The sequence below is a fragment of the Staurois parvus genome, unplaced genomic scaffold (assembly GCF_062004578.1).
Source record: "Staurois parvus isolate SC_StPar_1 unplaced genomic scaffold, SC_StPar_1.0 ptg000105l, whole genome shotgun sequence".
Lineage (NCBI taxonomy): Eukaryota > Metazoa > Chordata > Amphibia > Anura > Ranidae > Staurois > Staurois parvus.
This window is the reverse complement of record NW_028317901.1, coordinates 6,412,305-6,435,153: the sequence shown is the minus strand read 5'-3', so window position 1 is coordinate 6,435,153 and position 22,849 is coordinate 6,412,305. Positions and strand designations below refer to the sequence as shown.

Sequence of the window (22,849 nt, the reverse complement as noted above, 5' to 3'; positions counted from 1 at the left end):
CCCACTCACTATGGTGACACTGTACTGCTAGGGTGAGAGTATGTTAAAATAAAACATAAATAATAATATAAAAATTAAGAAAAAAATTTAGAAAAATTATAAATTTTGGTTATAAACTAATTTGGGTTTTTTTTTTTTTTTACTAAAAAGATAACCGAATATAGTTTGGCCAAGATTTATGTAGAAAGATTATTTATTTGCAAAATTTTATAAGAAAAACACTTTTTTTCAAAATTTTTGGACTTTTTTATTTATATAGCAAAAAAATAAAAATCCCAGTGGTGAATAATTACCACCAAAATATATTTTGTTATGTCTCAAAAAAATGCTAAAAAATTGATATGGGTACAGTGTTGCATGACCACAAAATTGTCATTCAAAGTGTGATATCACTGAAAGCTGAAAATTAGCCTGGACAGGAAGGGGGTAAAAGTGTCAGGACTTAAAGTGGTTAAGAGTCTTTTCACATGTTTTTTCTGTTTAGATTCAGTTTTCAGTTTTTTTTAGCAGACCTGATCAGAATCCTTATGTAAATCTGGGCTAGTGAATGTAAACTGATTTGTGTCCATTTACATCCACTTTCCTCTGAGTTCAACCAAACCCAGAAAAAATTTATAAAAGGACTGCATCCTTTTCTGTTTATCCAAAAAACATGATGGATTGAAGGTATCCTGATTTAAACGGCTACAAATCTGTTTTCTGGCCACCCGGTGCAGAAAGGTTAACTGTAAAAATGCTGAAAAAAATGAATGGGTATGAATGTCAAGTTAGTGGCATCCATCCTGTTGTGCTTTGATTCATCAAGGGATCTGTTCAACAGACTGGACTCGGCCCATGAGAAAGTACCCCAACATGAGTGATGTACGGTTAAACTGTAATAAACCATGCTGACACATAAAATCTGTAACAGGAAAATAAGTGCCATTATTTTTTTAACTGTCCTTTTGTAATCTCATGTGCAGCAAACATGACATCTATGGATTCCAGATCCTTCCTGAGGATGAAGATGATGAGGAAAGATTGGTGGCCAAAGTAAGGGCCCTGGATATCAAGTCTTTGTCCCTGTCGGATAATCAAGAGATTTCAACAGTGGTGAAGTGGGAAAACTATTTTGCTAACATGGTAAACCGAGAAATGGTCCGTTCACCAGAGCTCAAAAGCCTTGTCCGAAATGGAATCCCCCACCAACATCGTTCTAAAATGTGGAAATTGTTTGTAAACCAGCACATCAAGAAATTAAAGGTTGAGGTCACTCCGGATTACTTTGAAACCCTTCTCCGTAATGCCCTTGAGAAGCAAAATCCAGCCTCAAAACAGATAGAACTGGACCTTATGAGAACACTGCCAAACAACAAGCACTATACATCATCCACCTCTGAGGGCATCCAGAAGCTACGCAATGTCCTGCTAGCTTATTCCTGGAGGAATCCTGATATTGGCTACTGCCAGGGACTGAATCGGTGAGGGAGGTTCGATAAAACCATTTGCTCCTTATGTATACAAATACCAAGGCTGCAGCACAGCATAAGGCTCTGGTGACGATGCATGCATTCCTCTCTTAGAATTTAGAGATTAGAAAGAGGGTATCTTTTTACAGGCCATATTTTTAAAGCTGATCTCCAACTTTCTTGCCGCGTTAAATAGTTTGTTTGGACCAAGCTAGTCTAAACAAACTATTTCTTTCACTAACTGCTGCAATTGGCCTTGAGCGCTGTATGAACTGTATGTAGCTTTAGCTGTAAGACAGAGACTTCCTGTGTCTCACACAGGACAAAATAGTCAGTCTGAGCATTGCTCAGCCATTCATTGGCAGTTTTGTATTCTGTGAATGAATACAAAGCTACCTTTGATTGGGTGAGTTGGAGATTGTGATGTCATCAGCCTGCCTCTCCACCGCAGCCAATCAAAGGAAGCTTTGTATTCATGCACGCTTGAGTTACATTGCCATGAAACCTGGCTCCGTTTGCAGCAAAGTAAAGCAATTATCTTAATCATACAGTACAGGACACAAGCAGTTTATTCATACACCATGGGTTAAAGGCTCGTACATGCAGGCGCTTGGACAATGGCAAGCTTTTGAGGAATGTTTCCCCCCCCATAATCCTACCCTACTCTTCTCCCAAAGCAACAAGTTTCACTAGTTTATTCATTTTTTTATTGTATCTTTTGATTCTTCAATCAACCCTCACAGTCTTCTACTGTCTACTAAGTAGAAGTGCATCAAGATAAATTGAGGGTACATTGTTGGCCAGCACTTCAGAGGAAAAGGACTTGGGGGTACTTATTTCAGATGATTGCAACATGAGCAAACCATGTGGCCAAGCAGTGGGAAAGCAAATAGAATTCTAGAATGCATCACTAGAGGGGTCACCAGCAGGAGGAAGGAGGTCTCAATTCCCCTAGATGTTTAGTTAGACCTCATTTAGAATATTGTGTCCAGTTCTGGAGACCTCACTTACAAAAAGATATTGATAGGATAGAACGAGTCCAGAGACTGGTAACAAAAATGGTGAAAGATCTGGGGGATAAAACATCTCGAGTGACTTCAACTCAATATGTTCTGGAGGAAAGAAGGGAAAGAGGAGACATGATTGAAACCTTTAAACACATCAAGGGGGTAAATAAGTTTCAGGAGGACAGTATTTTAAACACAAAACTAAAATCAAGAACACAGGGACATGACCTTAACCTAACTGGAGGAAAGTTCAAAACTAATCTCAGAAAGTACTATTTTACTGAAAGAGTAGTTCATGCTTCGAAATAAAGTTCCAGCAGAGGTAGTGAGCCAGTCAACAGTAAATAGCTTCAAACATGCTTGGGACAAGCATAGATCTATACTCACAAAGAAATTAACACCCCCCCTCCCCCCCCAAAAAAAAAAAAAACAAGCAGAATCAATGGACCACTCGGTCTTTTTCTGCTGTCACTTTTCTATATTTCACTTTTCTATAAATGCAACTTCAGTAAAGTCTTGGGAACCAGACCCTACACTGTGGGGACAGCCTGTAATGTTGCTTCAGGCACTGGATCCTGTGTGGATCACATTCCTTGACACTTGGTTCAATATACTGTTAGCCACAGGAAGTGGCCCATCACCATGGAAGCCAGTTCCTGAAGACACTTCAGGGGTATACCCACTGTGATGGGCGAAGCCTGGAGTTTAAATACAGTCCATCATTTTGGATAGTCATACTGTATGTCTGACTGGTACTGTTTGAAATGGGGCTACGTTTGGAGTATATTCACTTCACAGTGTAAACTTTTCAAACTTGGCAGTACATTTTAACCACTCAGAGCTTTGTCTATGCTGGATAGTCAGGTGTTGCATCATACCACTGGTCACACAGTTTAACACTGTTTCCTCCTAGAGCCCTTCTACAGTAAGGTACTCAAGCACTTTCTCCCACCCTTTCGACACAAGGATTCATTGCAGGACAGTCTACACCTGGATTACCGTGTACTTCTACCATACTTGCCCTATCTCCCACACTCCACTTTGTTAGTATTCCATTCTGGAATGCCCTCAGCTGTAGCTATGGAGGAGACCAGGTGAAAGGGAGACAATTTTAAACAGCAGGAGAACATTTGCTTTGCCGAAGGTCCACACAATACTCAAAAAAAAAAAATACTACAAAACTCAGTAATGATGCATCTTTTGCAGCGGAGCAGGGCATGGTTTTAACACCAATTTCAGCATCTGACTCTAGCTCTATTTCTGGCACATAAAAAGCGGCCTACTTGACAAAGGCAAAATACTCTGCATGTCACAATTTTTTGTTCAGAGCTCAGAAATGCCTTGGCTCTTCTACTCCTGTTTCTCAATTGGAATCAGACTCTGATATGCCAATCCTTAAATACCCTGAATCGGAGAGGAATAAAAAGGCTGTAGTTGGCAGTGTTGGAGGAAGCTGCAGAAGATTTCTCTCTCCCACACTGTCACTGTATTGAAGAGGGAGCTTCAAACAACATGCTTGCTAATGTTGCCTCTGTCCACAAAAGCCTTGGCATTGTGCAGGTTGACGCTCCTCCTTCTCATCACACCCCTTTTGGGTAAAAAGACATCTACAAAAACTTGCAAAACATTCCCTGTTCATGAACAGAATATGAAGTCTATGACAGTTTTCACTCCCCACAAAATCTTTGCTGAGCTCTACCCCGTGGAAAATGTTTTTACAAAAAAAAAGTGGGCTATTCCTGTAGCTGACCCTGCCGCATCTGTGCTAAACAAACATTTCATTGTACCTATTGAAGATGTCCTGTGTCCTAAAGGTTCTGCTGACAGGAAATTTGAGTCTCTTTTAAAAGCTTTCTTTAAACTGGACAAAAGCTGGGGAGGCACTTGAGCAATTTATCAAAGCGGTCACAGATAAGAAAGTTTTATTCCCCTCCTCAGGTGCTGCAGATCTTCAAAACATAGAGCAACTCTAAACTAGGCTTCAACTTCAAAACCTATGATCAGCCCTTCCTTTTGGCGCAAGGCATGGCTCACAAAGGCCACCAAGTCCTCTCCAAATCCCTCTTCACAGCAAAAGGGCGCATTCACTCCTAAGAGCGTTTTGTATCTCTCTGGGTCACAGACATCCCAGACTTGTGGTTTCAGAAAGGTCATCGATATAGTTCAAAACTCTACCACCTCACTGCTTTCTTCTTTCATATCAACCAAAAACTGTCCAAAGACACTAAGATTTGCAAAAAGCCCTGAACCACCTCTTGTTCCAGGGAGTCATTGTACCAGTACCATCATAAGACAGGTTCAAGGGGTTTTACTCAAACTTGTGCACAGTAGCAAAGCCCAGTGGAGGTATCTGTCTTATCTTGGACTTAAAATACCTCAACAAATTTTGTTCACATTTCAAAATTTTGTATAGAATTCGCAAGGTCAGTAATTGCCTCTCTGAGACAAGGGGAACACACGGCATCTATGGACATCCAAGAAGTATATCTGCGTGTTCACATTTATTCATCACATCAGCGATGTCAACAGTTTGCAGTGACATATGACCACTTTCAGTATGTAAAACTGCCTTTTGGCCTATCCTCTGGTCCCAGGCTGTTCACAAAGTTCTTAGCACCCTTGCTTGCCCTTCTCAGAACTAAGGACATCCAGGTGACAAGCTATCTAGATGACCTTCTGAAGGATTCATCTCTTTACAACTCTCAGCAGATGTCCAAAAGACAATTCAGCTGCTTTGGACCTTTGACTGGGTGATCAATTAAAAAAAAATATGTTCTCCAGCTATTCATGTGCCTAGAATATTTGGGTCTGATCCTGGATACATTCCAGGCAAATGTCTCTCTTACAGAAAAGAAAGTTCTTTCTTTAAGAGCATCTCAAAAACGGAGATCCTGAAAAACAATCCCACAGTGAAATGTGTCATGAACGTTCTGAGTCTAATGGTGGCCTCCTTCGAGGCAGTACTTTTGCACAATCCCATTCAAGAACTCTCCAAGTACACATTTTGTCAGAGAGAAGCAGGCTCTTTCCCTGAATCTACCAATACTCCTATCCTCCCAAATAGGAAAATCCTTGTTCTGGTGTATCACCAGTGGGAAAATCTTTCCTAACCTACAATTGGAAAGTTCTTACAAGGTATAGAAGTCTGTCAGGCTTGGGAGGAATCAACCAATCCTTGACAGCTCAGGGGACGTGGTCAAAAGAAGAGACAAAACTCTCTATCCATGTCTTGGAACTCTGAGCTGTCAAGCTTTTCCTGTAGGCACCCCCCCCCCCTTCTGAAGGGACACCCAATTTGGAAGCAGTTAGACAATGCCACCACAGTTGCATACTGTGTATCAACCATCAAGGGGCCACAAGGATTCTGGTTGCCTTGAAGGAAACAAACCAGATTTTCTTGTGGACAGAAACTCACTTTCCAGTGATTTCATCATGGGGAATGGTCTCTTCACCCAGATGTGTTCATTCTGATATGCCAAAAATTGGGGACTCTGAATGTGGACATTCCAGCTTCCAGATACAACAAATTACCTCTGTTTTTGTATCCAGAACCAGGGATCCTCCAGCTCTGTCCTTGGCCCTGGATGCTCTAGTTATCCCCTGGTCTCAGTTCAGGCTAATGTATGCCTTTTGTCAACTGAACATTCTTCCTCGCCTGCTCCACAAAATAGAGCAAGACAGACAATGATTGTTTTGGCACCAAACTAGCCCAGAAGAACCTGGTACACAGACATACTCGGACCTCCTGCAAAAGACCCCTGGCCTCCTCCCAACAGGCCAGATCTGCTATCTCAAAACCCTCCATTCCACCCTGTTGCGCAGTCTCTGGCTTTAATGGCATGTTGCTGTTGGAACCCAGGTCCTAATGGATTGAGGGGATTCTGAGTCTGTGATTCATACCTTGCTAAAAGCAAGAAATGCTACCTCTAGGAAGATTTTTATACTTGAAAATCTTGCTTCGCCTGGTGTGAACTTGCAATCACTTCAGTCCCAGAGATTACTCTATGCCTCACATTCTGGGCTTCCTGCAAACAACAAAAAACGCAAGTTTACCCCTATCCATCCTTTTACAAAGGCCTTTGGTTTCACATTCCCTTACAGAAACCTTTATTCAAGATGTTTCTCATATCAGGCCCCCTTTTGCAACACGTCATGCTTCCATGAGAGCTTCATTTGGTTTTCTCTGCCTAACAAAAACCACCCTTGGAACCATCTGGGAGATTTTTGCTAGCAAAGTAGCCTTTCTGGTAGCAATTACGTCTGTCAGACTTGTCTCTAAGCTGGTAACCCTTTCCTATAAAGAACCCATCCTCATACTTCACAATGAAGTATTACACCATAGACCACATTTTTCTTCCAAAGGTGGTTTCCGCATTCCATCTCCATGAGGATATTGTTCTGCCATTATTGTGCCCTCCCAAAAGGAAGTCTCTACATTGTCTGGATGTAGTCAGAGCCACAAGAATATACCCTAAAAGTTACTGTTTCTGAGACAGATTCTCTGTGTGTTCTTTTCTCCAGACCTTGCAAGGAGCACCCTTTTTCAAAATCAACCATTGCATGCCCGTTATGCTAAAAACAAAAATGCTTTCTACGCTGTTGCGCCCACTCCACTAGATCTGCTGAAGTATTCTGGGCCTGTAGGCACCAAGCATCTATTGCCAAACTCTGTAAGGCCACCGCCTGGTCTTTTGTTCAAAACTTTCCAAACTTTTACCAGGTGAAGGTCCAATCTTTTGTGAATGCAGTTTTTGCCCACAGGGTGTGGCATTGGCACTCTGAATTTGGGCCTTTTACCCCTGTTGTTTTTGGACCTGTTGGCACAGTTCTGTTTGCCTAGTTGCTCTCCTAGATTGTAAGCTCCAAGGAGCAGGGCCCTCCTATCCCTCTTGTATTGTTGCTGTATTGTCTCCCGTTATATTGTAAAGCGCTGAGCAAACTGTTGGCACTATATAAATCCTGTATAATAATAATATTTTCATTTACCTGAAAACTCCTCTTCTTGGAGTACAGTACAAGACACAGGTCACCCTTCCTAAATGCTCCTTGTTATTCTGCATTGCTTTCTACAAATCTGAGGTCTCAGAGTGGGGCTAAAGGAGAGGCGCCTGGTGGGGGGGGGGGGGGTTTAAGACTAGAACGTGTTCTCAAAAGCCTTGGCAATGTCCAATCACCTAATGTTAAGAGCATATAGCCCATGGTATATGAATAAGTGGCTTGTGTCCTCCTATTACATTCTGTGGAATTTGCAGGCAAGTCAAAATTACTCTTTTTCGACAGAAAAGAATTCTAAAGCCTCCTTCACCAAAATCCCTAGCAGCTATGAATTTCTTTTATAAGTTTAGTTCCAAGTGATGCTTATTTTTGAATCGAACTGATCTGTTCACTTTACCACACAGCATTTTTTTTATTTTTTTTAATAAAAACGTAAAAAAAAAGGTTTGATATAAAGATTGACATTTATTATCTAGTTGGCGTTAATGTCTTGTACACACTGGCTGCAGCTTGTAGAAAAGCTGGCTGAACAGCAACGCATTTGTGTAGGCAGTTCACACCGGGATCGCACATCCCTATATCCCCATTAACCATCAGAAAAATCAAACATTTAATAAACAACCATTTTTGAATGAAATTTTACAGCTGGCCATAGATGGATCAAGTCTATAGGCAGTCTGAGAGTACTGAAGTCAATTAATCGATCGACTTCAATGCAACCAGCCTGTATACATTTTTTTCATTTGATCATTTCCGGCGGCTATAACCACTAGCAGTGATCATTGTATTCTGCCGCCAGGGACGGTTCCCTGCCGACAGAACACAATACTACTAGGGATGCACCAAAATTTTGGTGGCTGAAACGTTTCAGACGAAAACACCCCTATCGGCCTTTGGCCGATATGAAAAAAGGCACCGGTACAGGTGCTGAAAATAGCACTGCCCCCCTCTGTGGTTCTGAGCCTTCCCTGAGAACCCATCCAACGATCCCGGCGGTGAGCATAGAGATCAGTGAAGAAAAAATGGCCTCCATTCATCTCTATTCCCTTGGAGGACTGGAGAAACTTCTGGTTCCGACACCTTAAGAACAAGACCAATTTTATTTATTTATTTATTTTAGTTAAGCACTAGATCAATGCTTTTTTTTATTTTAATTTTTTTTTAATCTAATGCTTTACATTGCAGTGGAGAGATGTGGAGTCTTATTGACCTCATATCTTTCCATAAAGAGGACCTGTCACTGCTTATTTCTATCACAAGGGATGTTTGCATTCCATGTGTTAGGAATAAAAGTGATTACAAGTAAAAAAAAAGTTTTTAAAGGAACAGTGTAAAAAAAAAAAAAAAAATTTTTAAATGTTTAAAGTGCCCCCGTTCCCCCATGCTTGTGCACAGTGGTGAACGCATACATAAGCCACGCCCACATATGTAAACGGTGTTCAAACCATGTGAGATATCGCCACGAATGTCAGAACAAGAATAATATTTCTAGCTTTACACCTCCTCTGTAACTTTAAACTGGTAAACTGTAGAATTTTTTAAAGTGTCACCCATGGATATTTTTAAATAGCATAGTTTAGCGCCATTCCACGAGCGGGCCCAATTTTAAAGCATGATATGTTTGGTATCTATTTACTCGGCGTAACATAATCTTTCATATCTTACAAAAAATTGGGATATATATATAAATTTTTTTTTAATTCATTAAAGTGTGTTTTTTTTTTCCCCCAAAAATTGCGTTTGAAAAATATATACATTTTTAAAAACTGTCCGTTTTTTAGTTTTCGGCCAAGTGCATCCTGAATTTTCAGTTTCAGTACACCACTACATACTACTGCTCAACACTGAAGGGGGAACTGGTCAGTTTTCTTTCCTTCAATCCATGCTGGAACGAAAGAAAACTGCATAATCTATGGGCTACTTTACTGTGTTATGGCTAGCCTTACAGTAAGTTTTTTTTACATATTTATTGAGAAGAGAAAAGGGAGCTGCTTGAGGTGGCAATAAAATAACCACTCATTAAATACAGATTCGCAAGAATAGATTCTCTGTCGTTAAAGGTTTATTTCCTGTGGAACAATAATTTCAGGGCGGTGCAATGTTATTTTTTTTTAATTGATCATATTTGCTAAAAGGTTGTCACAAGATTAAGGAGTGTTCAGAATATCTAATAGTAGTCAGTCTCATTCAACTGAACGTGTTCTGTAATGTTGAAGACATTTCATAGCATCACCAAGCCACTTCTTCAGTTCCATTGAGTAATGGTAACATAACCCAGCATAACTACCCATTACCTTCAAAGTAGCCAGCGCGATAAAACTCAGCATTTTAGTATGCAGGCTAGTGTCAGTGACAGCTGTGGTAGGGAGCAGTGGGATTAAACCACTGCACTGCTTACTATTTTTTAATTTACCTTTTATTTGAAGTACAGTGGGTACAGAAAAGAATACCTACCTTTTAGATTAATCAATTTTTTTTGCTTTGCAGCCTGAAATGAAGACATACAGTTTTAGTTTTATCCAGCTGTATTTACTCAGTGCAGCTTATAACATCCAAGTGAAAGCTATAACACCATCATTTCAGAAACAATAATAAAAAACAGAATTCCTGAGTTGGAAAAAGGATCCCCCCCTTGTGTCAGTGTTTTGTTGAACCATTTTTTGCATTAATTACAGCCTTTAGTTTGTTGGCATCTACTAACTTTGCACATCTAGATTGCAATATTTGCCCACTCTTCTTTGCAGGACTGCTCAAGTTCAGTTAAATTTGATGGTGACCGTTTGTGGACTGCAGTCTTCAAGTTATTCCACAGATTTTCATTGGGGTTTAGGTCTGTGCTGTGACTAGGCCATGCAAGGACATTTGACTTTTTTGCCTTCAATCACTGTGTGGTCATTTGTGCTGTGTGCTTTCTGGCAGAGGGAAGCTGATTTTCAGTACTTCAGTCCCTGCTGCAGAAACACCCCCATAACAGGATATTACCACCTCCATGCTTTATTGTAGGAATGGTGAGCAGTATTAGATATCTGCCAGACATATTGTTTAAGGTGCATTTTAGCAAAGCTTAGTTGTGAATGCATGTGGCGTTTCTTGAGGAGTGGCTTTTTTCTTGCAACCCTCCCTTACAAGCCACATTTGTGAAGAATTTGTGATATTGTCACATGCACACAACGACCACTCTTTGTCATAAAGTCCTCCAGCTGCTTCAGAGTTGCTGTAGGCCTCTTGGTATCCTATCTGACCAGTTTCCTCCTGGCTCCTTCATTCAATTTTGAGCGACATCCTGATCCAGGGAGGGTCTGTGTTGTACCAAATACCTTCCACTTCTTAATAATAGACTTCACTGTGCTTCTTGCTTTTTTTGTATCCATCTCCTGACGTTTGCTTGTCCACAACTTTATCCCAGAGATCTTTTGACAGTGCCTTGCTACCCTTAGTTGATTGTTTGTTTGCTTCAGTTGCAGGGACTGAAGTGCTCCAGGAAAGCTGTTTTCATGCTGAGCTAATCAAAATGACCATAGCTGATCACAATTGAAAGTCAAATGGTTTTGTGTACCATTGATAAGGGGATTAGCTACACCTGATTGCATTTCCAAGTCATTTTTAGGAGTGAGATGATCCTTCTTCCAACCCCCTGATTCTGTTTTTGAATTTATTTTTTCTGACATGTTGGTATTATATGTTTCAATTGGATGTTATAAGTTGCAATGAGTAAATACAGCTGGATAAAAGAAAAACGGTGTCTGTCTTCATTTCAGGCTGCAAAACAACAAAATGTGATTATTTTAAAGTGGAGTGATTATTTTCTATACTCACTGTATAACATAGTGACTCTTCATCCATGTAACTGCACAGAAGCACTGTGAGTTGTGCTGCTATTCTGTGGCAAAAAGCAGGCATGCAGCATTTTGCACCATTTCACTTCACTTCTCATTACACTGGCTTTGTGGTGTGAACAAGGCACATAGAAAAAATTATTTTCTATGTGTTGTAGCTGTGAACTCTGTTTACCCAGTGTAGAAGAATGCAGGTCACCTCACATCCTGGGCATGAGCCCTAAGAAAAGGTTGGGAGGTGGGAAAGTTATAAAGCCATCCCATTCTAGTTATATAGTCAGAGTGTCAGAAAGGCTTCATAGGTGTTAATCCTTTAATTTGCATGGCAGAAGGTGTGAACTGTCAAACAATTCCAGGGTAGAGTTGTTAATATTGCATTATATATGGAGCACGGATGATGTCTAGTGTACAAAGTACCTTGCAGCTTTTACGCTCTTGTTGTGTTTGTATCCCTACCCATGGCAACCAAATTCCCTCCCAATCCTAGATTTATCTAAAAAAGGAAAATATTTTGCTGCTTTGGGTAAAATTGTTTTATTTGTATTTTTGTATCATTATGTAATTTTCTGCTAGAGACCCATCTTTTAATGTATTGCTTCCAGTCAAAGTCATTACTGTCAGTTTGATAAATTAACTGCTCTGCAAGTATGTGCAGGTCCTTTCCGAATGGCTGCATTCCATTTACATTACAAACATAGCTATTTCATAATATTAACAGATCACTATTAAAGGGAATATGTTGTGGTTTTGTAATTAATATATATATTTGAGAGAGTGAGAGAGAGACTCACTCTCTACCCCCATTTCCCAACTACACTCCCCCTTCTCTGGCAGGATCAGAACTATTCCCATTTCTATTTTTCCACTAATCTTAACTTCATTATCTGATTGCTTAAAGCAGAATTCTGGTCCCTGGTCCACCCCCCCCCCCAAAAAAAAAAAAAAAAAAAAAAAGTCAGCAGCTACAAATACTATAGCTGCTGACTTTTAATGTTAGGACACTTACCTGTCCAGGGATTCGGCAGTGTCCTCACCTCGCGCTGTCGGGTGCTGGTGCTGCCATCTTGACTAAGGGAAACCGACAGTGAAGGCTTCACAGCTGGTTTCCTACTGTACATGCATGAAGCCCGCTGTGCTTTGTGAATGGGCCTCAGTCTTCTGGGACATGTGAAGTGTCCCAATGGGCTCCGGGGGGGAGGGGACGAACTTCTGGCTCAGTTTGTCACAGTGAACTGAGCAGGAAGTGGAAGCGGGTACCTGCCAAAACCTGGTACGTGCCCCCCTTAAAGGTGCAAAATGTGGCAGCAGAGGGGGGAGGCAGAAAAGCAGAGCTTCCACTTTTGGGTGGAACTCTGCTATAAGAAAACCTAGAACCTATCACAATATTTTTATGTAAGAAAATTAAAATGATTTTAATAGTGCAGGCTTACTTCTGAATAATTGAACGCCCCCTTATTTGGCTTTGATTACTTTACCTGAAGCTTAACATTAGAGATGAGAGGCCTGTGAGATCTGACAGTCTGCCTTTTCAGCTACCTGGTCTCATACCTATAACTCTTGCTGCCTTCCTGCTTGGAATGTACATTAGAGTAACAAATAACAGAGTCTCACAGTTTAAGCAAAAGGTGGGGCCACCATTGCTGAGTTCTCAAAAATGGTAGTTTTTCAGTTGTCAGAACAACCTCTTGGTTTTGTTCCCTTCTGAGTCACTGACCCAGGACCAGTTTGCAGATCAGGAGTTTTAATTTCCCCTTGACATGACTTGCCGCATAAGAAATAGAACAGCAACTAGCATTTTCGTATGAGGTCAACAGCTGCAGTCCCTGTATTTTTCCTTTTTTCTTTTTTTTCTTTAAAGAATTATAATATAACTCTTTCATAAGTAATCATACATTTAAGAACAATGATTTGGACTAAAAGTTTTTTTTTTATAATTGTCAGTTTATCAGGTCATTGGCCCTTGTGTATATAACAGCATATGCCCTTTTTTTCTAGGTTGGCCGCCATAGCACTCCTTTATCTTGACCAGGAAGATGCTTTCTGGTGCCTGGTTACTATTGTAGAGGTGTTCATGCCTCGAGATTACTACACCAAAACACTTCTGGGATCCCAGGTATGCGTTTCTATTCCAAAAACATGTTTGTCAACTCTGAAAAGAGGTTGTATTGCAGTTAGCAGAAAGTACACATACATACGAGCAATGATGAATTCTGTCCTAAATTTATACTGATGCAGCATCTTTGTTCATGCCAAGAAGGCTTTTGTATTTTCAATTCTTCAGGAATGTAAAATCCATCAAAAGCACATGAATTCACCCGTTAATGAATTTTGAACAATCTCAAAACCATGTCAAACTGATGCCATCAAAACAAATCCAAAGGCCCAGTCAGCAATAAAAACCCAATAGGGGCTGTAATTCTTTACTCTATCCAAAAGTAAAACCGTTTTGACGGTATACTATACTGTTAAAAATTGTCTATGAACAAGAATAGAAAATGTCTGAATACTAATGCCTCATACACACATAAGCACTTATGAAACATATGGTGTGTTCCATGGTCTTCAGTATATAAAGACTGTATTGGGCCATATGATTGAGCCATATATGGCCATGATGAGTCTATATTGACACTGTGGTCCTAGTTCACGTCTACTTGCTTCTCACACTCAAGACCACAATTTAGTGGTCCTACTGTTTTGCATGGGCACAAAATATTTACCTGCATCCAGCTTTCATTTAGGCCACATTCACTAGCGAATAGGCCAAACACAGATTACATGGGAGGACCTACCCCAGCAGGGACCTCTGATGAAGAAAGCAGGCTGCCCTGTGAGCTGCCACATTTATGTGTGGAAGCCACAGATAATCATGGCAGCTCACACATAATCACTCATGCAGTGATCACCTGTGAGTGATTGGCCCTGGATGCACAGTCCACAGCTAATCACGGGGATCCCACACTGGGTTACTCACATGTAATCAGTCTTGGGCCCACTCGCAAGTGTGAATGTGGCGTTATACCTAATTAAAAGTTAGACTTTTTCAACAAGCCCATTTTTATCGGCAGGTGGATCAGAGGGTTTTCAAGGATCTCATGAGTGAAAAGCTGCCCCGTCTCTGCTCTCATTTTGAGCAGTACAATGTGGATTACACTCTGATTACATTTAACTGGTTCCTGGTGGTGTTTGTGGATAGTGTGGTTAGTGACATCTTCTTCAGAATTTGGGATTCCTTCCTGTATGAAGGTTCAAAGGTAAGGAAAAAAAGGCTTTGTTATGCTCTTTTTTTTTTCTTTTTTTTTTGCACGTATTCTTTGATCAGATTAGCAAGTAGAAATATATACATAATGAAAACTTAATTTGATGTGCTGATTGTGCAATTACTGCATTTAATCATTCATTGGGTCATTACCTCTCTTTGATAACCCTAGTGCATTCTAGTGGATTCTCTGTAGTAGTATATGGAGATCTTGCTCAACCTGGTGACATATACTCAAAAATGTAAAGGACATACAAGGTAATTCTGTCCCATTCTACCCACAATGAGGGAAAATGTTATAAGTGGAGTTGCTTTTTAATGTTGGTTTTTGAATCAAGTATGTTTTTGATATCATATTCACTCCTTTGATATCCTTTCCTGATAACCTATTCAATTTCTTGTGCCTATTGTAGGTGATTTTCCGCTTTGCCCTTGGGCTGTTTAAATACAAAGAGGAAGAAATTTTAAAAATCCAAGATTCTACATCTATATTTAAGTATCTTAGATATTTTAGCCGGACCATTCTTGATGCGAGGTATGTTTTCTGCTGCTTGAAGGAATATGAATCATAGCAGATTGTTAGCTTGTGAGAAATAGAACTACCTTACAATTTTTTTTGAAGCCATCTTCATTTTACATCCTTTAATGGATATACCTGGAAGTAAGGATGCAGTGGCAAACAGTACTGCATGAATCCATTATGAAGAAAACATAACGCCTTAAATGTTACAAATGTGCACATGACAGCCAGGGGCATAATAGAATTATATCTACGATAAACAACCCATATAGAAATGTATAAGCAAAATAAACATGGATGTAATGCACAAAAGTGGCAGCACAAGTGGATCAAAACCTCTACATCTGTGGATTATCTCTGTATCTTGTTATTATTTCCCTCCCCCATCTATATTATATGCCAGTTTTAAAACGTCATAGCATTTTTAAATTTTGGAATATGTCATGCTACTTCAGTGTTTTTCTCAACCTTTTTTAAGTCCAGGCACCTTTTTAAAATCATGGACAGTCTCAGTGCACCGTATTCTAAAATTTAAAAAAACTATTCTAATAGCTTTACATAATGCGTCAACATCCACACACGTAGGACACCCAATATTAGAGGTGATTTATTCTTCCAAATTAAATACACTTTTGCACACTGGTACTGACTACTATTCCAATGTTTCTCTTCTCCCTCAGTTTTTCTCCATCACTCAGCTAATGTGACACCAGCACTGACATAGAGGGGCAGGGGAGGGTCAAACAAGGATGCTGTGCAGACAACCAACATACTCCTTATCAGCTGATAATGTCATTGGTTGTTGGGATGCTGATGCTATAAGGTCGTAATGTTGCACAATGAAAACTGGTGGCTTTGTGTAACTAAGAGGCAAGCTTAAGGTTCTGTTCACTACAACTGGCCTTCTTGGCAGCGTTTCATTCTTTGTGCACATAGAATCAAGACTTTATTTTTTCATATGGTTGTAGTTTATTAGTTTGTAGAGGAATGTAATTACATTGCCGCCACAATCCATTAGATAAAGTGGATTTGCATTATGACTTTGAAATATTTATTCTAAATTGCAGAAAACTCAGCAACATTGCATTTGTGGACATGAATCCATTTCCATTACGCCAGATCCGCAACCGCCGCACATACCATTTGGAGAAAGTGCGTCTAGAGCTGTCTGAGCTTGAGGCCATACGCGCAGATTTCATAAGAGAGCGAGAGACCAACCCAGAGAGAAGAGACCTCATCAGTGATGATGATGAAGACAGTTAAGCTGTGGCAGATGCTACAGAAGACTTCATATACAATATTTACCCTAAGATAGTCATGAACAATCTTTGGAAATAACGCTGGGCGTATTTCAAAGCTAAGGAATCTTTCCTTTAGGTATCTGTTGATGTCATAATCATCTGAACACATTCTCTGAAGCCAACATTTGAACCCATTAAAGGTCAAAGCAAAGATTGTTGATTGCTATATGTGTCAGACCACTGTTACAAGAAAACTCCATGAACTCTTGTCCAAGATGGGCAATATTCATTACAAAGCCTATATGTCCTCTGGAGGTTGACCTTTCTGCAGTTAGAAAGGAAAATATGCAGACTTATTTCTCATACGCTCATTAATCATATTTCTTTTTATAATGGTCATCAGTAAAAGAAGATTGCTGAAGATTATGGCACTTTCCATAAGCAGTATTTGTAGTAGGCAAAGCAAGACTCATCCTAAACATCTTGCTTTTACTTGGACGTTCTTTTAAAATGCGATATGAAAGCACTTATGCTTGTCAGCAGTTCTGTTCTTCACTATCATTCCATGCTGTTACTATTTCTGATAATTTGTTTTTTTTTGTATCTATAACAGATATAAGTATTTTTTCTATGTTATATTTTGCTAATTTTTATACTTTCATTGACCTTCAGTGTATTATGGTATTATTTTGAATATGTAAACAACATTAACTGAAGCAGTATTCGTAAAATGTTGGTCTACTTGTACCCAGGACAATCAGGGGGTAACATGCTGGCTAAATCTAGGACCAAAGCAATTTAACCAATCTTCTTAGTCTTGTTGTTAAATGGTTAATTAAGTATAACTGTGGGTGAAGTTGAAAAAAATGGAATGCTATCCACATCACAGAAGCAATGAAACTACCAGTACCACAGTTATGGCTTCCCTTCCTGTGAATGGGTAACAGTGTAATCTCACACCTTAATATTCATAGAGCATTGTCACCTAGGCAACATTAAAAGCCCCATTGGACCATGCTGCAGTATCTTGGCATGAGTTGTGTCTGGACATCCCTCTGTTATTATTATTATTATACAGGATTTATATAGCGCCAACAGTTTGCTCAACACTTTACAATATAATGGGAGACCATACAGTTCAATACAAGAGGGATAGGAGGGCCCTGCTCCTCGGAGCTTACAATCTAGGAGGGAGGGGCACTGTTCATCATTTCAGTATCGCCTGGGACCTTGAAGTATTACCCATCTCCCACAATGATCTTGGGAGGTGTAGCCTCTTAAATTTCACAGAAAGACATATAGGTGCTACAGCTCCCCTCCTTCCTAAACCTCCATGTGCACTGCATTTGTTGCCAAAAAGTACATGAGCCACAAGAAAATGTAATGGTACTTCCACTTTTTTTTTAAAAATAACATGGCAATCTGCATATTAGCATAGGGAGGCATACTTGGGGAAGGGAGCAGGGGTCGGGCAAAGCAAGTCTTGCCACCTACTTTACAAAAGGAATTTGGGACACTGGAATTTGTCACATCTACATGATGTACAGCAAACTTATGTGAAGAAATATTGACCTCAGATAAGCTTGTCCTAAGCAAACATAGAGCCTCAGCTGGTACAACACATATGTCATGTCTCTTAAGAGTGTCCCACTTTAGAAAGCGCCTTAAAGATTTTATTCAGACCTAAACAACACTTATAATTACAATGTGCTCTGCTGGTCCAGAGCATCAAAGACTCAAAATTAGTAGGATTCTAAATATAGCCCAACATTATTCTTTTTTTTTTTTTTCACCCAAACACCTCACCCACTAATGGTCACTATCCTTTTGAATGGGTTTCCAATTTGAAAAACACTTTGAAACTGCCTTGAGTGAATGAGCATGAAATAATATAAAATATGATTTTGAATAAGTAAAATACATTACCCTAAATTAAACACTTGGAAATGTTAGATGTGTGTTATGGTTGGTAGAGTGGCTGAAAATTTTCACTGCTCAAGGCTGGGCTTCAAATTGCCTGAAATACATTGTCTACGTTGTTTTACACAAGTCAAATCCAGCATTCATTGTTGACTGTAAGAAGCGCAGTATTCTACTTGGTTGCTATGGGCAAAAACAGGCAAGCCTTTCAGCACATGAGATATCAAACACATTGATAAATATTCTATAAAAAAAATTGCATTTAGTGAAACAAAAAGAGTGCTACTCCCAACAAAGTTGAACAATAACCTTAGAACAATCTAAACGTACACTTGGTGCGCATCTCTACATTTATAGCAATACAATATACACTTTTGAACATTCTCAATATATAATGGGTAACAAATGGCACCTTTATAATAAATAAATTTAGTCCGCCTTATGAAAAGTGAAACCAGCCATATAAAAAATGAAAAAGTGCTCAGTCCAGCATATATTCTCTGAGATTCTATCAAATCTTGAAAGATGGTGAAAAAACGTGATTCCTCCACCAAATAAATGATCAGCCTCTTACCAAAAATATTGATCTCACTTTCCAGAGATCAATACACGCTTGTTTGCTCGTACTCAGCACTCATTTCACTTATAGGATACTTTCACCGCCTCCTCAGCATAATGTGACAGACACCAGAAGGAATCTTCTTGTGCAATAAACAGATATTCCCTCTGGATCAAAGGACCGCAATGGTGTTATATCATAAAATTTTTTTGTTTAAAATAAACATATACGCACAAACATAAGTATAGGAGCACATAAGAAACAGACACCAAAGCCTCGAGTATTAGCATGTATATGACATGACCAACGTCATGACGATGCTGATTGGTGGCGAAACATGTTCGGCGGGGCCTAGTTGCCCAAAATTGATTGTCCATGTGGAGGCACTGATGTTTTAGTGAAAAAAATTGTTTTTAATATGCATGGGAATTTATAGCCATTCATCCGTGAATGTTAAGATACCCTATACAAAGGAAACTTTCATTTCCACAGAGGTAGTAGTAAACGTTTTTGTATACCTGATGATTAGACTTGTTTTGAGTGAGTGGCTTTGTGGTCCAGGTCTTTCTGAACAGGGAACATATAAGAGCCTCTAGTATCTTCAATTCTAACTTTATATTATTTGATAGGGATTGTATGAATTATATACAGTCTGTGGCCTATAGGATACTGCGTAATTCAGGAACTATGACTTTTCTTTCTATGTGGACCAGAATCCTGCAGCAGCATCCACGCCATGTCTGTTTATTTGCCCTTTTACAGTTTACCACATTACAGTTGAACTCCGGGACTCAGATTTTTTGCATATTTACATTGTGCCAGCCTGGCTTAATGTAATTATGCATATGTGATATCTGGAGGGCTGCTGGTGATACTGTAAATCACTGTAGTAGCCAGCAATACATACAGTAAGAGCCACAATCTTCCAGGTTTCTGTGTAAACCGCTTCCTCTCTACCACTCACCACAGTGGGTCGCTCACTTGGCAACTTGTGTAAATTTCTAATTAATACATTGTGTTCTCTGATTGGACAAGGTGGGGATCGTGATGTCACCATCCCACCTCTCCACCTCATTCAGAGTATGTCTTGTATGTATGAAAAAATACAAAGCAATCTATGAATGGTGGCAATGCCAAGTGAGTGATACCCTGTGGTCAGTATGCATTGGGAAGATGTTCTCACAGAACTTGGAAGATCGTGGCTCTTGCTGTATGTAACATGGGTTACTACAGTCATTTATAGCAACACGAGTGGCTCTCTGGATATCAGAAATGCATACTTTCATTTCAAGTTGGCCTAGTGTAAGTATGGGAAAAATATAATTCCTGGAGTTTATCTTCAGTGTTGGCAGTAGTCTGGGTTCCAGCTCTAATATATTTTCAAGTCTACTTTACAATATTCAATCATTTCCTTGGGTTTGTCTCAAATGTTGACAGTTGGCTAAGATTACCAATTATAGGTGATGTGTTCTAAGTTAATGCTAGATACTAATGCAAGGTCAAAGACAGGAGCTCCCATTCTGTAACTCATGGGCTGCTTACCTGTGCCATCATTTATGGTGAAGTTGCTTCACTGACCCAGAACTGGAAGACAGAACAGGAGCCAGAGAATAGCAGCGTCTATCAGAGGTCTGTCATGTAAGTATTTAACTTCATGTCCAATTACATTTAACACCATGATTGAGCCATACAGATAACAATTTCTAGTGCTGCTATGGTCTTGTAGTGTAAATAAAAGTCATATGATATGTCTGATAATTTTGAAAAATCAGAATTCCTGTTGCAAGCTTTGCATCATGTATTGGGATGCCCCTAGTATTTGAGAAGCTGGGTTTTGTTGTATAAGGATCTACTTTCGCTTTTTCCTGTCTCTTAAAAATTCCATTGTCGGTTGTTATACATGTTACACATTCCCCTTACTCAGTTATGTGAAAAATATTTTTTTCATATTAAATATGCTGGATATTCCTGTTAATTGTGTGTGCCTTTTATTTTACATTTAATTTTACAGCTTTAAAGCTAAACTCCATGAAAACAAAGTTTTCCCGTACGCCCGCACTGCAAGGATGTAATGTACTTAGTACAAAAACTGAATTTTTAATACATTTGGGGTGGGATCACATTAATACTCCTGTTCCCTCAGCTTGTTTTGTGATAGACTGGTATGAAATATGCTGCCAACCAAATTAGCACAGTTTTTTCTTTGTTGTTGGTGATGTGTGTTATACCATGTGCACTAAATATGTTGATGGGGTTTATATAAAGCAGAGGTGTTTGTTGTTTTGCTGCATATGTTGCTGAGTTAGCCCTTTGTTGCTCTCTTGTATGTATACAGCAATCACATGACCAAATAGCTTCTAAGTGTTCTGCTGCCAAATCAAAAGTGACCTAATTCCATAGCTGCCTGCTTACTAATTTATTGTGCTTCTGCAGACATTCACCATCTTTGCAAATATATCTTTCCTTCATCTCCTGTTTGTTCCTAAGCATACTGAGACTGTTCTTCTACTAAACTGTGAATTTCTAGCCCTCAGTTGCACCTTACAGACATACAAGAAAATCTTCCACATGTCCGTGTCATTACGTTACCATGTCCTTGTTCATAAAAATTGGAATAGGAACTGCTGCCCTTGATCTTTTTATTGCAATATTTTTGTCCTTAATGGAATAACAAAATCATAGAAATTGGAACTGGCAATGATGTTCTTCACCAAAACCTGAGCATCTTCACCCACTGGACAATGAAACCTAACATTATGAATACTTCTGAAGCCCTCAGAAATCACTTCTTGTCCACCAAAACAAATATTCACCACTTTAAATTATCTTCTATAGTGAAATCTAAATAATGGGTATCAATACAGCCTCATACACATGGATAGTGAGAGATACAAAAAAATGCAGAGTGTAAAAATGAAGTCTAAAAAGGTTGGGACTAGTGTGAGAAAACACTACTACTATGCGTGTTGCCCTGTGGCTTTGCAGTGATCTTTACCTGGCAGTTATACCTAACCGCTTAGCAACAAAAGGATTGATAAGTGAGCATCAGTTGGCTGCCGAAACTACTCTAAGACAATCCTGCTCAGAAATTTGGAGGCTGTAAGCACAGGGTACACAATGCATCAACAGCATGCACCGGGTTATCAGAAGATGGCGCCATGTTGAACAAAGGCATATGGAGATTTATATGGACTTACACCAGGTCAGGTGCTACTTTTCATCTATTCATAGCTATCGGATGTTTCCTGATGTGCTACCTAATTTATAGTTTTATGCCTTTACTTCAGTACTTTGCTCATTCAATTCTGACAATACTGTTTGGTATACCACTTGCCTTTTTGTGTGGAAACTCTGTACAAAGGCTATCTAATTTTTCAATAAAAATGACTAAAATAAAAGGCATATGGAATTATGTCTATAAGGCTCTGAAAATGATTATTTGGGTGTGAGCACCTGGTGTTATGAGAAAGCAGATCTGGAAATACCTACCAAGCCACTCAATGTTAACAACATTAAGGGTGAATTTTGCCAGCTTAGAAACCTGGCAATGGATATTAAAAAGGGCATCTACTTTCAGTATTCCATGTTTTAGTATTTGACAAGAAGCCTTCTTCAAACTGGAAACAATCTATCAATCCATCATCACAGCTGCACCACCTCTATCAACAGGTTTAACTATTATTTCTTTATTATTTAACAGGCTTTGTAAGCTTTTTGTGAAGAAAGTTTCCAGATCAATCACAATGTTCACCTTTTCATACTTTAATTGCCCATAAATAACTCAGGATAAGGATGACAAATCAATGTAAATGTTTGGTGATGACATGCCAATTCCTGTCAATCAGAAGATACTATTTAAAGGAGTTCTATGGTCACAGCATATACTTTCATTTAATAACATCAGTATTGTAATAACAATACTGTACAAACAACAGTTATATTTGACAATCCAGTATAAGCTTACTTGAAAAATCGCCTTTCATGGTGTAAGTTCTGCCTGTCTGGTGTCCATTTCTTTCCACAACTTCCTGGATTGCTTGCAAGCTTTGCAGCTTCTCCTCTGC

General features: G+C 39.3%; 1 protein-coding gene across 1 annotated transcript in view; it reads left to right on the top strand.

Moving 5' to 3' along the window:
* The window catches only part of TBC1D2B (TBC1 domain family member 2B), an 88,047-nt gene extending 67,287 nt beyond the window's left edge, over positions 1–20,760 (top strand). Inside the window, exons 9-13 of the mRNA XM_089671450.1 lie at positions 963–1,460; positions 13,282–13,399; positions 14,355–14,540; positions 14,959–15,080; positions 16,133–20,760. Of these exons, the coding sequence (XP_089527576.1) occupies positions 963–1,460; positions 13,282–13,399; positions 14,355–14,540; positions 14,959–15,080; positions 16,133–16,328 (1,120 nt within the window). The 3' untranslated portion in view covers positions 16,329–20,760. The remainder of the gene's footprint in view (positions 1–962; positions 1,461–13,281; positions 13,400–14,354; positions 14,541–14,958; positions 15,081–16,132) is intronic.
* Positions 20,761–22,849: the final 2,089 nt, after the last annotated feature.